The 14,803-nt window shown below is 38.8% G+C and overlaps 1 protein-coding gene across 2 annotated transcripts in view; it reads left to right on the plus strand.

The window, feature by feature from the left end:
- The first annotated feature begins 3,429 nt into the window (after positions 1–3,429).
- Positions 3,430–14,803, plus strand: part of LOC130357796 (zona pellucida-like domain-containing protein 1) — a 52,192-nt gene continuing 40,818 nt past the window's right edge. The window contains exons 1-3 of one of the 2 annotated variants that reach the window (XM_056560536.1): positions 3,430–3,524; positions 4,088–4,278; positions 9,281–9,398. In XM_056560536.1, coding sequence (XP_056416511.1) covers positions 4,276–4,278; positions 9,281–9,398 — 121 coding nt within the window. In that variant the 5' untranslated portion in view covers positions 3,430–3,524; positions 4,088–4,275. The remainder of the gene's footprint in view (positions 3,525–4,087; positions 4,279–9,280; positions 9,399–14,803) is intronic. The other variant, XM_056560537.1, reaches the window with a different exon arrangement.

The following is a 14,803-nucleotide window of genomic DNA, read 5'->3' on the forward strand; positions in this document are numbered from 1 at the left end:
ATAAGACATGGCACCAGGGGTGATTTTATATACAATAAAATGGACACTCACTTAAGGTGGGCGGAGCTATGCACACAGTCCATAATTTAACCCCTTAAGGACGCATGACATAAATGTACATCCTGGTGAGCTAGTACTTAACTCACCAGGACGTACATTTACGTCCTAAGCATAACCGCGAGCATCGGAGTGATGCCCGGATCATGCGTGGCAGGTCCCGGCTGCTGATCGCAGCCAGGGACCCGCCGGTAATGGCGGACATCCGCGATCCTGCGGATGTCCGCCATTAACCCCTCAGATGCCGTGATCAATACAGATCACGGCATCTGCAGCATCGCGGTTACTAAAATGGATGATTGGATCGCCCGCAGCGCTGCCGCACATCCCTCACATGCCTCCGCTGCCTTCCCGGCATCTTCTGCTCTGATCTGCCTTCCTGCAGACCAGAGCAGAAGATGACTGATAACACTGATCAGTGCTATGTCCTATGCATAGCACTGAAGAGTATTAGCAATCGAATGATTGCTATAAATACTCTCCTATGGGGACTATTAAAGTGTAAAAATAAAAGTAAAAAAATAAAGTAAAAAAAGGGAAAACCCATCCCCCATTAAAAACAGAAATTGTCCCATTTTCCCAATTTCAAACCCAAAAAATGTTAAAAAAATGTTTTATATACATATTTGGTATTGCATCGCTAGTGTGAAGCATCTAGGTATACAGCGGAGCTAATGCTCTGTAGTTAGGGATGGGTCTCCAGGGCTGGGGACCACGTGGGGACATCCAACAAATCACACTCGCAGTCTCCAGCCCTTGTGACGCGTCCCTAACTGCAAAACATTAGCTCCGCTGTATACCTAGATGCTTCACACTAGCGCAGCCACACTTTGTTTATTTCTATCTCATTGAACCTCGCTCTCATGTAACACTGCCTGAGCATGAGAGCTGAGGGCATGCTGTGACCTATAGTTGTGTAACTTTGCTTCTGCAAATTGCAAGATTTTATTGTTAAATTCCATCTGTACATTCTGCCTCCTATCAACTGTGACGTTTGTAAATGGTTTTATTCTGTTTTTATTCTATATGATTAAATTATGAACTGTATGTATAGCTCCGCCCACCATAAGTGAGCGTCCATTTTATTGTATATAAAAGCACCCCTGGTGCCATGTCTTGTATGCCAATCTGAGGAAGGAGGAATTACCCTCCAAAACGCGTCATTGGAATTATACTAATAAACACAGTGCCTCCTGGCACTTTCTTCTCACACAATTGTGTTTTACTATCCTGGATTTGCGAACAGCACCTAGACAAAGTTCAGTTTTTTTTCTAGCTCCTTTCCTTACTACATGGGAGAAGATTGTATCCTCTCCTGTTGGACCCTGGGCCTTGCAGTTCTCTCCTGTCTCCATGTCTAGTACAGTGATAGGCCTGTTTTACTATCTATCTGGTAAGCGGCCATTTTAAAGAGACGTCATTTTCCCAGTCCCTCCTGGGACCCAGGTGTCTTGGATAATACACAAAGCGCTGTCCTCACCCCTCTTTTTTCTCTTTTCACAGGTTTCACAGTATCTAGGCCCTTGAGATTTTAACAGGAGCAAAATAGTACACTGTGCAAAAGAATGAAACGTCACACAACCATTTCAATTAATCCTTAGAAGCTTTAGTGTAAATTTCTTGCATATATACAAATGTTCCAAACGTTTCATGTAAAAGTAATGCAAGGAAATCGAAAACAATTCACCCAGGTGCACCTGTTGCGGACACGCTAGACACTCTTCACGCTGCCGGAATTTTCAGCCCATGCCAGGGCCACCTTGAGCTGAACAACCTTCCTCTCACGAAGGGGATCAGAGTGGAGCTTGCGTCGATACTACGACTTTTCGGAGGACATGCCTCCTTTTTCAAAACAGGAGGCGTGTCCTCCGAAATGTCGTAGTATTGACACAATCTCCACTCTGATCCCCTTCGTGAGAGGAAGGCTGTTCAACTGAAGGTGGCCCTGGCATGGGCTGAAAATTCCAGCAGCGTGAAGAGTGTCTAGCGTGTCCGCAACAGGTGCACCTGGGTGAATTGTTTCGATTTCTTTGCATTAATTTTAAATGAAACGTTTGGAACTTTTGTACATATGCAAGAAATTTACACTAAAGCTTCTAAGAATCAATTGAAATGGTTGTGTGGCGTTTCATTCTTTTGCACATGGATCTATGAGTGAGTCTGTGAGCCCTCGCTACTTAACGCACCAAACCCACCCAGGTGTGAAAAGGTGACCATTTCTATTTATATACAAAATAGTACACCACTTAGATATACGTATGTGATATGCACTTATGTGGGGAGGACAATGTGCTCCAGTATGCTTACAAAAAGTATTTGTGTACAACACCAGCAGTACACACCAGTGCTGCAGTGCACAGTCACTATGTATTACACCCAAAATTGCACATTCTCTCTCAATCTCACTCCCTTCCCTATCAGTGCTTCTGGGCAGAATTTTGGGCTTGAGCTGAATCTCTGCCGTTCTGTACAACACACTGTGCAACACACTGCTCTCTGTCCCTCTCTGTAATAGAACACTGTAGTGACTGGGAGGTGAATTGTTGCTGTAAGAATGCTTTTCTGTGCAACACACACTGCTATCTATCCTTCTCTCTGTGCAACAGAACACTGATGTGACTAGTAGGTGATTCGCTGCTGAAAAATTGCTTCTCTGGCCAACACACAGTGCTGTCTGTCCCATTCTATCTCTCTGCAATGAAAACCTGAAGTGACTGGCCGCAATATGGCTGCAGATTATATAGGGCGGTGACACAGGGGTGGCTGGCTGCTGATAGGTTGCATGCTGCATGTGATTCAAGGTCATCCCACCTACCCTTGTTCCCGCCTTCCCAGGATTCCTTGCCCCATGTCCTCACATGTGGATCCGCCATTTTAGATGCCCTGGAGCCTGGACCACACTAAATGGAATTTAATGAAGTGATTCGCGCGATCGAATTGCTGTGGTATTCGCATTCGCTGCAAATCAAATTTTTTATGAAATTCGTTACAAATTTGGATTCGTCAGATTCATCCCTAGTTATGATTTTTAGAAGTTGATGAGCAAAAATCAAAAGTGCAAAAACAGAAAAACCCGGCTTCCTTAAAGCGTTAAAGACATTTAAGAAGACAGTGAGACCATGTTGTGCAATTGAGAAGAGAGGGAGTATCCCTTCCTACTAGAGAGACATGTGACCAGCTGGGTAAGTAGTCTGCAGGAGAGTCTGCAGGAGGTGGGTAGCAGCACACCCAGCTTGTAAGGACCTAGGGGGAGATTTATCAAAACCTGTCCAGAGGAAAACTTGCCCAGTTGCCCATAGCAACCAATCAGATCGCTTCTTTCATTTTGCAGAGGCCTTGTTAAAAATGAAAGAAGCGAGCTGATTGGTTGCTATGGGCAACTGGGCAACTTTTCCTCTGGACAGGTTTTGATAAATCTCCCCCCTAATGTGTACCAATGACAGGTGTTGGTGGTCTTAAGAATAAAGGTACCCAAATGGAGTAGATTCCTGGGATCTAGAAACTGTGGTTGTAGTGGCCTGTTGGATTTACTCTGCCTATTGCCAAGTGTTATATTGTGTGATTATAAAAATAATAATTAAAATAAAAACATTTTTTTTACACTAAATACTTTGGAAAAGAGGAACAACATTGCAATAATGATATAAAGGACACTTTATTGCCATAGAAAACAAATACATTGCTACAAACAACCAAAATGTGTTTGTTTTAAATGACCCCAAATACCTCGAACTAGCCCTAAACAATTAATGAAACATAATCTTTAGAGGAAAACAGAACAGTTCCGATTTACGTACATTGCTTACTTTGTGTACATTACTATAGCATGTGAAAATGATATCTTTTGCATCCTTTCTGTTGTAGATTATATTGCATTAAATCTCCTTGTTAAACCTTTCTCTCAGGTTACTGGGTCAGGAAGCGTATGTACACTTTGTTATTATTTTATCCTTTCATACGGCTGATCTTTTTGTCACAATTATTGTTACATACACACAATTACTCCATTTTCATCTTTCCGTTTTCCCAGCTGAATCACTTCAGAAAACAATGTGGCTTAATAGCATAGTACGTATAGGTTGTCAAGTATGATGCATGTGAGTCCCCAGTGTATGTGTATATAAAGTCCACATTGAGGAATACATAGCATATATATGAAAAGGTGGCACAAAAATAAACTCATCGCTGAATGTAAGACAGAAGAGCTCTTCAATAGATATGGTAAGTATATATTATGTGGTTCTTTAAGAAAAAAAATAACATCATTTGTTTCTGTTTTGTGCTAGTTCTGTCACATATAACTTTTTCATTTTGTGCATATGGTAGAAATTAGCATTTAAATGCAGTAAATAGATATGTATTTTCTTTTATTATTTTATGCTAAAAACAGAAACATGGTCCGAAAAAAAGAACTTTGAAAACATTCCTAGATCTATATTTATGTATTTGTAAATTGTTCAGTGATGGTATTGCCCCAAGACATCTAAATAAAGGGAAAAAAAAGATGCAGATCAATAATGTGATTCCACATTGTAGTCTGCTCTTGTCGCCATATCCCTTTCCATCTGTTTTTCTATGTTAGTACAGTTAGCAATAAGGATGTTACATGTGAGTGTGAGGCTATAAAATTAGACTGGATTAAATTGGATTTGTTTGTAGTCTTAGGCCACGGAATCACATATGTATGATATGGTATTGGTGCTGTAGATAGACAGCAAAAGATGTTTTATCTATACTCTTTGCAAATTATTATTATTTTTTTTATGCATTGAAGTTAAGACTGGATTCACCTATGTCTGGCATCCGACATAGGTGAATTCAGCCTAGATCTTGATGCAACTTATGCCATAAATGATGACAGCATGCATCAGTTGTCATCAGTTGTATGGCATCTGGCATCATTGTTTCTGGGCGTCTGAGGGAAACCAAGTTCCCCTGTCTGATGCCGTCTGGCGTGTCCAACAATCCAGCGTGAAAATTGAGACACAGGATGATTATGAACTCTCCCATTCAAATGAATGGGATCAATTCTAGCATCAGTTTCCCTCAGGTGCACACCGGAGGGAAATTGTGTTGGACGCCGCACTTATGTGAACCCAGCCTAATAAAAGTGGATGTAGCCTTAAATATTAGCCGTTGGAAAATCATAGATTGTGGACAAGAAAAAAATCATTAAAATTCTATTATAAATTGATTCTTTAAAGTGCAGATCACACTGATTTATTGTGAATATAAAAACACGGCAAATCAATTCCAGCAGCTCTGCATTAGGATGCTACTGGGCTGCTGTATACAGTCTGCATACACCTTATAATTAGGATGTCTCTTATAAATATAATATACAACAAATTTAACTTAATGAATTCATGTTGTATAAAAATTTAAAATACTGTAATAAAATAAGATTATCCAAGAAGAAAATTAGTAAAACTGGCTTCTTACATAATAATGACCTTTCTGGGGATCATTTCTAGTAAAATGCAATGGAGAGATCAGCAGGATAGAATGCCAGATGTCTTTTCAAAGCATCTATGCCATGATAAATCATTTAATAACACACAGTAACGGAATATGAACCTAGACTGTACTTCTGAGAGTCATATTACAAACTTTTGCATTTACTAGACAAAATCTATTTTTTCAGAAGTGCGTAAAGCATACATATTGCTGTTAATTTAGTTTATTTATTTTACCCATATATTTTGGCAAAGGGTTTAATGGTTCTGTTTATGCATTTGTAACAAACCCCAGTAACTATTTTACATAACTTCACTTGTTGATTTGTTGTATAAAGGACATTGCACACACAGAGAGGTCATTATATATAATTGTTTGTACCTTTGGAAGCACATGGTGGGATATAGTTTTATTATGCTTATTTCTCTGGAAAGCTTTAAAACATAATTGTAAGATATTACAAACATTAAGATTCACCCTTCTTGTCTTTCTATAAAAATGTGGCGAGCTTCTACATGTGTAAACTGGCATGTCTTTTCCTTCTGTGTGAATATTAGACACTTCTTGATATTAGACAACTATCAATTTTACATACTGTATAACATTAACCAAATAGCAAAAAAACTTATATGAAACCTACATGCCTAGTCCTTATCTCAGCTGAGAAGGGAATATGATTGTATTCAGTCTATGCCCTGAGACCTGAATACATCAGTCGTAGCGGTATAATGTCTTCGGTTGTCCACTACAATTTGGAGTGCAGGTTGTTATTTAGGTTGTTTAGCTTACAGAGTATTGCCTACACGGGATACAGTTGTATTCATTTTTCGTCATGAGAAAGACTTCTGAAGGTTCCTGAATAGTCTTAGTCCCTGTATGTGAATAAGGCCTCGTTCACATTGCCATTGGTTCTGTCAGTAACTCCATCACAGCGACGGGAGTTTAGTGGAAAAAAAATAGTGCATGGACAATTTTTTTTTCTGGTTAAACTCCGCTAAACTACCGGATCCCTGACAGACCCCATTCAAGTGAATGGGGTCCATTGGGACCCAGCAGTGTCAGTTGTCTTCTGACCTGTTTCAGAACACAATGACCGCTTGCCTATTACACTAAGAAGTATTGGACTGATAATACAGTTATCTCTCCATGCAATAGTGTGCTTAGGCTAGGTTCACATTGATGTTGTCTTGATGTTCAGGGTCCGTTTGGCTCAAAAAAAAAAAATAAATAAATAAATAAAAAGAGCTGAATGGACCCTGAACAGGACGAAAGACAACATCAATGTGAACCTAGCCTAAGCACACTATTACATGGAGAGATAACTGTATTATCAGTCTGATACTTCTTAGTGTAATAGGCAAGTGGTCATTGTGTTCTGTAACAGAACTGACACTGCTGGGTCACTTGAATGGGGTCTGTCAGGGATCCGGTAGTTTAGCGGAGTTTAACCAGAAAAAAAATTGTCCATGCACTATTTTTTTCCACTAAACTCCCATTGCTCAAGACGTCAATGTGAACCTAGCATGAGCACCCATTTACATGGGGATATTATCGTCCAATCAGGCCGATGCTTCTTTGTGTAACAGGCAATCGGTCATTTGTTGGCTGATTATCAGCCAACAAATAATGGAAGTAAAGGGTCACATGAACAATCCAGCAACCATTTGTGCAATCCTCCTTGGGAGATGTATAGGTTCAGTAGACGAGTGCTGATCTTTGAGTTTGGGGAAACAGCCTATGCCCATTTACAGCCAGCAAACAAATATCATGAAAAAAGGGATGGAATTGAAGCAAAACGTATTTTTGTGTAAGTAGACAAAAAAGATCTGCACCACTTTAGGCCAAATTGAGACTGGTTCTGTTCCTAAGCATCCCATGACCTTATGCAGTATGGCTCTATCATTGTTCTACCCTTTGAAACCACAAAACAATAAGACTGTATGAAATATTAATTGCAAAATAATACAATGCACGTTATATATCTATTTTTGACAGTCAAAAGCTATTGATGTAAACCTTAAAATGACCTGATAATCAGTGTGCAGGAGGGGGAGGTTATTAATACAATGCTGTCTATTTGAGATACTTTCATTGCCCATATTTCTATGAGCTTGAAAACATTCACATTTATATACTACTAAAAATAAACTGTTACCGTTTTGTCCGCATAGGTTCCTGAGGGACCTGTTATGCCAAAATAAATTGATTAGTTTTTATGAGGATATAACTTTTAACCTTGATCTTGGAAATGCAGTTGGTGTGATTTAGTTTTCTTTTGCTGGAGCACTTGATGCAGTTCACTATAATAATAAACTGATACGAAGATCAGAGTTCTGGTCTAAAAGAAAATATGAACATATATTCAAAATCCATAGAATAGAAAAGGAATATATTTAATTCTAGGTTGTAGACTATTTATGTATGACTGTATTAAAGTACAATAAAATATACATAAATAAATAGTGCTGTATTTATGCCTATAAAAGAAAAAGTATTTTATTAAAAACTTATTTGTAACATGGACCTACAGATACAGTATAGCCAGGGTCATCTTAATCCCCTTTGCATTAAGATATTGTAATGGATTCCTGAAGTTCAGATAACATATTCTTACTCATTGTACAAACTTAATTTTAGCATTACTCTTCAATTACTGTAACTAAGGACACTATCCCAAAAATTGTAGTGATAATAAATTTTAATAAAAATAATATCTGGTGCATTAGGATATTTCAACACAACAAATAGTTGTGTTTGATAAACTGGGTACATTTGTGTGTGACAATGGGAAAAATAGCCCTGATCTGCTCTCCAAGCTCCTTGAAATTCAACTTAAAGGGGTATTCCATGAAAAAACAGCAGTGCTCTCTGTTGACACCGCTGTCTGTCTAAGGAACTGTCCAGAAAAGGTTCTGAGAAAGACAGAGGTGTAAGCAGAGAGCACTGTTGTAAGACAGAGCAACTCAACTTCAGCAGCTGATAAATACTGGAAGGATTACGATTTTTTAATAGAAGTAATTTACAAATCTGAAGCCAGTTGATATGAAAAAAAAAAAGTTTTATCTTGGAATACCCCTTTAATACCGAAAAACTTTCAGATGTCCTAGACTATTTGAGACTGGCCTTCCAAAGGCATTTAGTTACATGTAGCATTGAGGAAGGGATACTATTTCTAGATGTCCTGGTCATAATCTCACCGCTAGAGACTTTTCTATCAAGTTATTGACTAGGAAAGTAGGTTTGGTAATGAGTTAGGAGGAGCTGAAAGGAAAGCCAAATCACTTCTAGAATAGTTGGGCAATCTATACAGAGGCCTAGTTAAAGAAGGTGCAGATGTGACAGCTGCATTCATGTATTGGTGTTGAAGTGGCACAAAATTGCATATTGACTATAAATCTAAACATATACCAGAATTATAAATGACATATGGTACATGTTGCATATTTTGCATTGAGACTAGGATGACTAGTTTGTTTACCATACAATTGAAGATAATTCAACAACAAAAAATTGTCATGGGATAGGTAGGCTACAGATTATTTTGTTGCAGATTTGTGTGTGGGGCATCTGTAGAGTATTATAGTACCAGTGATGTGAATGAAATGTAAAAAAAATATCAAACACTCTGAACAGAAAAATCTGCAAAAATAATCTGCAAATAAAAAATACATGGTAGAATAACCTGAATATTATCTGGAAATAAAATAGTAAACAAAAAAAAAAAGTTTTATGTAAACTGAAATAATTGTTATTTTCTCCTTTAAAGGCTTTTTCATCAACCAAAGGATCAAAGCAGAACTTTTTTTATATTGTGCTGTGTGTTCTTGTTCACGGACATCAATGCATTACCATTAATGACTGTGGTAACACTCTCAGATCACCAGGTACTGTAAAGCAAACTAAAAATTCATTCTTAAAAAATAAATAAATATTGAAGCTGAAATACACCATACAAAAGCTAAGTGAAATAAATGTTGTTATGTTTTGATACAGACTCCTAATAGTCTTTGAGCCAGGTAAAGAGATGAGTTTTCAAATGCCATCATAATGGGCTGCAATCTGTGTATTTTAATAACCTTTATATATAAAGCTGCATTGAAGGCAATTAAATATCTGTATTCTTTTTACTAGGGGGTAGATAAATAAACTTAAATGGGTTAACCAGGAATAGAGAAACAGAGCTAATTTCTATTAAAAACCACTCCCCGTCTGTCTCCAGGTTGGGTATGGTTCTGCAGCTCTGTTCAATTGAAGATAATGGAAATTAGCTCTGTTTTTCTATTCCTGATAACCCCTTTAATTGCCTATTAGTTATGTATTCCAAATGTATAAAAACAAGTGCTTGATTTCTGCATATAAACAAACAGATTTATTACAGATTTTTTATGTTAAAGGGTTAATCAGGGTCATAAAAATATAGCTGATTTCTTCCACAAACAGTGTCACTTTTGTCCTCTGTGTGTGATATTGCGGCTTAGTTTCATTAAATTGAATGGAGCCGAGTTGTAATACCACACCCAACTTGGGGAAAGGTGTGATGCTGTTTTTGTAAGAAAGCAAATACCAGTTAAATTCTAAACAATCCCTTAAAATCATAAGAATTACATCCAATCACTAAAGGACTCATTCATTTGACAACTTAGGCTGTATTCACACACACGGGGTGGTATATCACTTAATACAATGTGCATATTTGCCACTAATGGATGAAATAGTGGTAAAAATTTGGCATTGCAATTTTGGAAATTTTGCAATTTTTACAGCAATTTCAGACTTTCGCAGCAAAGAGACAAAAATCAGATGATTGCTGCAAGTTATGATTAGCATGAGTGGCCATCTCTGTGTTATTATTGGTGGATTACATCAGAGTAAAAGATGATGTTTGTCAGTAACACATAGCAGAGAATACCAAGTGGGAATTCTCTTTAATGGTATTAACATCTTAAAAAAAAAAAAAAAAAAGATGCACACATTTCTAAGCTGATTAATGGCCAGATAAAAGCACCTCCAACTTCCATAGTGCTTTATATGTAGTAGCGCAATATTGCAGACATAGGCCGACATTTATTATTGTCTTTACACAGTTTTTTGTGTCTACAAAAGGCGCAAAAAACGCGCAAGTAGGATTTATTTGCGCTTTTTTGCGCCTTTTGATTTACACATTTCTGCTGATTTTGAGTGGCAATCCACAGATTTTGGCAATACACATGACCTGGAAGGGTTTAATGAACTGTGTGTTTTTTTGAAAAGGCACAAAAAAGGCGCAAAGCCACTGAAAAGTCTCTAAAACTACACCAGCCCAGACTTAGCTTAGCTTTTTGGTGTATGTGAAGAGAGAAATTTCAGAAAATGTGTCCCTGCACAAAATGTATTAAATGCTCTGCAACTATTTAATAAATTGGTCGCTCCTACACATTACCAGCACACAAAAAAACGGTGTAGAAAAATGCTTCACTTACATCTACAATGATAAATGCTGGCCATAAAGTGATATTTTACTTTTGGTTATCATTTTATTAATTTTTTCTTCTAAATTGGGTCAAACTTCCGTGCTTATCATTTTCATGATATAACTTCATGAGATATGTATATCAGCATACAAAGAACTTCAGTATATACACTACAGACCAAAAGTTTGGACACACCTTCTCATTGAAAGAGTTTTCTTTATTTTCATTACTATGAAAATTGTAGATTCACACTGAAGGCATCAAAACTATGAATTAACAGATGTGGAATTATAGACATAACAAAAAAGTGTGAAACAACTGAAAATATATCATATTCTAGGTTCTTCAAAGTAGCCACCTTTTGCTTTGATTACTGCTTTGCACACTCTTGGAATTCTCTTGATGAACTTGAAGAGATTGTCATCTGAAATGGTTTTCCAACAGTCTTGAAGGAGTTCCCAAAGATGCTTAGCACTTGTTGGCCCTTTTGCCTTCATTGGGTTCAGGTCCCGTGACTGTGGAGGCCAGGTCATCTGGCGCAGCACCCCATCACTCTCCTTCTTGGTCAAATAGCCCTTACACAGCCTGGGGGTGTGTTTGGGGTCATTGTCCTGTTGAAAAATAAATGATGGTCCAACTAAACGCAAACCGGATGGAATAGCATGCCGCTGCAAGATGCTATGGTAGCCATGCTGGTTCAGTATGCCTTCAATTTTGAATAAATCCCCAACAGTGTCACCAGCAAAGCACCTCCACACCATCACACCTCCTCCTCCATGCTTCACGGTGGGAACCAGGCATGTAGAGTCCATCCGTTCACCTTTTCTGCGTCGCACAAAGATACGGTGGTTGGAACCAAAGATCTCAAATTTGGACTCATCAGACCAAAGCACAGATTTCCACTGGTCTAATGTCCATTCCTTGTGTTCTTTAGCCCAAACAAGTCTCTTCTGCTTGTTGCCTGTCCTTAGCAGTGGTTTCCTAGCATATATTCTACCATGAAGGCCTGATTCACACAGTCTCCTCTTAACAGTTGTTCTAGAGATGTGTCTGCTGCTAGAACTCTGTGCGGCGCTGACCTGGTATCTAATCCGAGCTGCTGTTAACCTGCGATTTCTGAGGCTGGTGACTCGGATGAACTTAGCCTCCGCAAAAGAGGTGACTCTTGGTTTTCCTTTCCTGAGACGGTCCGCATGTGAGCCAGTTTCTTTGTAGCTCTTGATGGTTTTTGGGACTGCACTTGGGGACACTTTCCACCTAGAATATGACATATTTTCAGTTGTTTCACACTTTTTTGTTATGTCTATAATTCCACATGTGTTAATTCATAGTTTTGATGCCTTCAGTGTGAATCTACAATTTTCATAGTCATGAAAATAAAGAAAACTCTTTGAATGAGAAGGTGTGTCCAAACTTTTCGTCTGTATTGTATATTTAGCGGTGGCACACTAATGTCTAATTCTTAGATAGCGTAAACTTATAGGGACACTTATAGCTGGTTCACCCAATACACAGTGTTATAAAACAATATATCCCTTACATAAATCAGTGGTCCAATTGCAGAGTTAGAGCCTCCATTAGTAGGAAGCTAATGCCTCCTTTCTCCGTGCTTCCATATGCCTGCCCATCCGATGACTATACATAAATCTTCACTCTCACACTCTAAGGGCGTGAGCACATTTGCCCACATCTTACTGACGTGAGAGTGAAGTTTTATGCATAGTGAACAGATAGGTGGGCAGATGAGAGCACAGAGGAAGGAGGCAGGGAAGCTTGAAGAGTCAGCTCCCTCCTGCATTGTGCAAAACACCAGATTAGCTTACTACTAGCAATGAAGGCTATAATTCTAAAACCAACCACCAAATTATGTTAGTGGTACTGTTAAAAATTCAAATCACAGAGCAAAAATGAGCATTTACACAGAACCATATACTGAAAAAAAAAAAAAGTTATAGAGGTCAGAATACAGAAAACGGTTTCATTTTGTTGAAAAAAGTTGAGTTTTTTAAAAGCAGTATAATCAGAAAAAAGCATGTAACCCCCTCCCAAGTTGTAACATATCAGTTCACTGCCTACCTCTGCTCTTGGGCCTCAATAAGCCTTGCACTATAATAAAAATAAAGAAAAGACTAACAATTCCAGATCCAGTTCTGAATCCTGGTCCTTGCCAGATATCCGAGACTAGTGTTACTTGCGAATATTTGCAATTCGAATTTTATTCGTGAATATCGCATATTCGCGAATTCGCGAATATTGCAAACATAGCACTATATATTCGTAATTACGAATATTCACATTTTTTTTTGCATATGTGAAAATATATGCTCATATTCGCGAATATTGAGTCCTCCCTTATTTAATGGTATAGGGACCTGTGACTAGTGCATTAACTCAGTGCTTTTTTGCCCATTCAAACCGATAGGCCCATTGTGGTCTATGGGGATCTCACAGCATGTAAAGCAGTAAGCTAAGCATGCCTGTCTCAGCAGCACAGTGGATGGGAGACCACCATGGGCTCTAGCCCTGGGGTGGGACAGAGCTCTACAGTGTTGTAGTTTAACTTTACTTTCCTAGAAAAGCTGCTGAGTTGCCCATAGCAACCAGATTGCTTCCTCCATTTTTCAGAGGCCTTTTCAAAAATGAAGGAAGCGATCTGATTGGTTGCTATGGGCAACTCAGCAGCTTTTCCTGGAAGTTTCTGAGTTGCCCATAGCAACCAGATTGCTTCCTTCATTTTTCAGAGGCCTTTTCAAAAATGAAAGAAGCAATCTGATTGGTTGCTATGGGCAACTGCACAACTCTTCCTCTACACTGGTTTTGATGAATCTCCCCCATAGAGGGAGATTAATCAAAACCTGTCCAGAGGAAAAGTTTCTGAGTTGCCCATAGCAACCAATCATTCTGCTTCCTTCATTTTGCAGAGGCTTTGTGAAAAATGAAAGAAGCGATCTGATTGGTTGCTATGGGCAACTTTTCCAGGAAAGTAAAGTTAAATCACAACACTGTAAAACTCTGTCCCACCCCAGGACACAAACCCATGGTGGTCTCCCATCCACTGTGCTGCCAAGACAGTCCTGCTTAGCTTTCTGTTTTACTTGCCATGAGGAGATCCGCATAGACCACAATGGGCCTATTGGTTCCAATGAGTAAAAAATCACAGAGTTAATGCACTAGTCATAGTTCCCTATACCATTAAAGAAGAGAGGGCTCAATATTCGCGAACATGCGCATATGCGGAAAACCAGTGTAGAGGAAGAGTTGTGCAGTTGCCCATACCAACCAATCAGATTGCTTACTTCATTTTTGAAAAGGCCTATGAAAAATAAAAGACACGATCTGATTGGTTGCTATGGGCAACTCAGAAACTTTTCCTCTGGAGAGGTTTTGATAAATCTCCCTCTATGGGGGAGATTCATCAAAACCAGTGTAGAGGAAGAGTTGTGCAGTTGCCCATAGCAACCAACCAGATTGCTTCCTTCATTTTTGAAAAGGCCTCTGAAAAATGAAGGAAGCAATATGGTTGCTATGGGCAACTCAGAAACTTTTCCAGGAAAAGTTTCTGAGTTGCCCATAGCAACCAATCAGATCGCTTCTTTCATTTTGCAGAGGCCTTGTGAAAAATTAAAGAAGCAATCTGGTTGGTTGTTATGGGCAACTCAGCAGCGTTTCCAGGAAAGTAAAGTTAACCACAACACTGTCAAACTCCATCCCACACTGGGACTTGACCCCATGGTGGTCTTCCATCCACTGTGCTGCCAAGATGGTCCAGCTTAGTTTACTGTTTTACATGCCGTGAGATCCCCATAGACCACAATGGGCCTATTGGTTTCAATGGGTGG

This window comes from Hyla sarda, chromosome 2 (genome assembly GCF_029499605.1).
Source record: "Hyla sarda isolate aHylSar1 chromosome 2, aHylSar1.hap1, whole genome shotgun sequence".
Classification (NCBI taxonomy): domain Eukaryota; kingdom Metazoa; phylum Chordata; class Amphibia; order Anura; family Hylidae; genus Hyla; species Hyla sarda.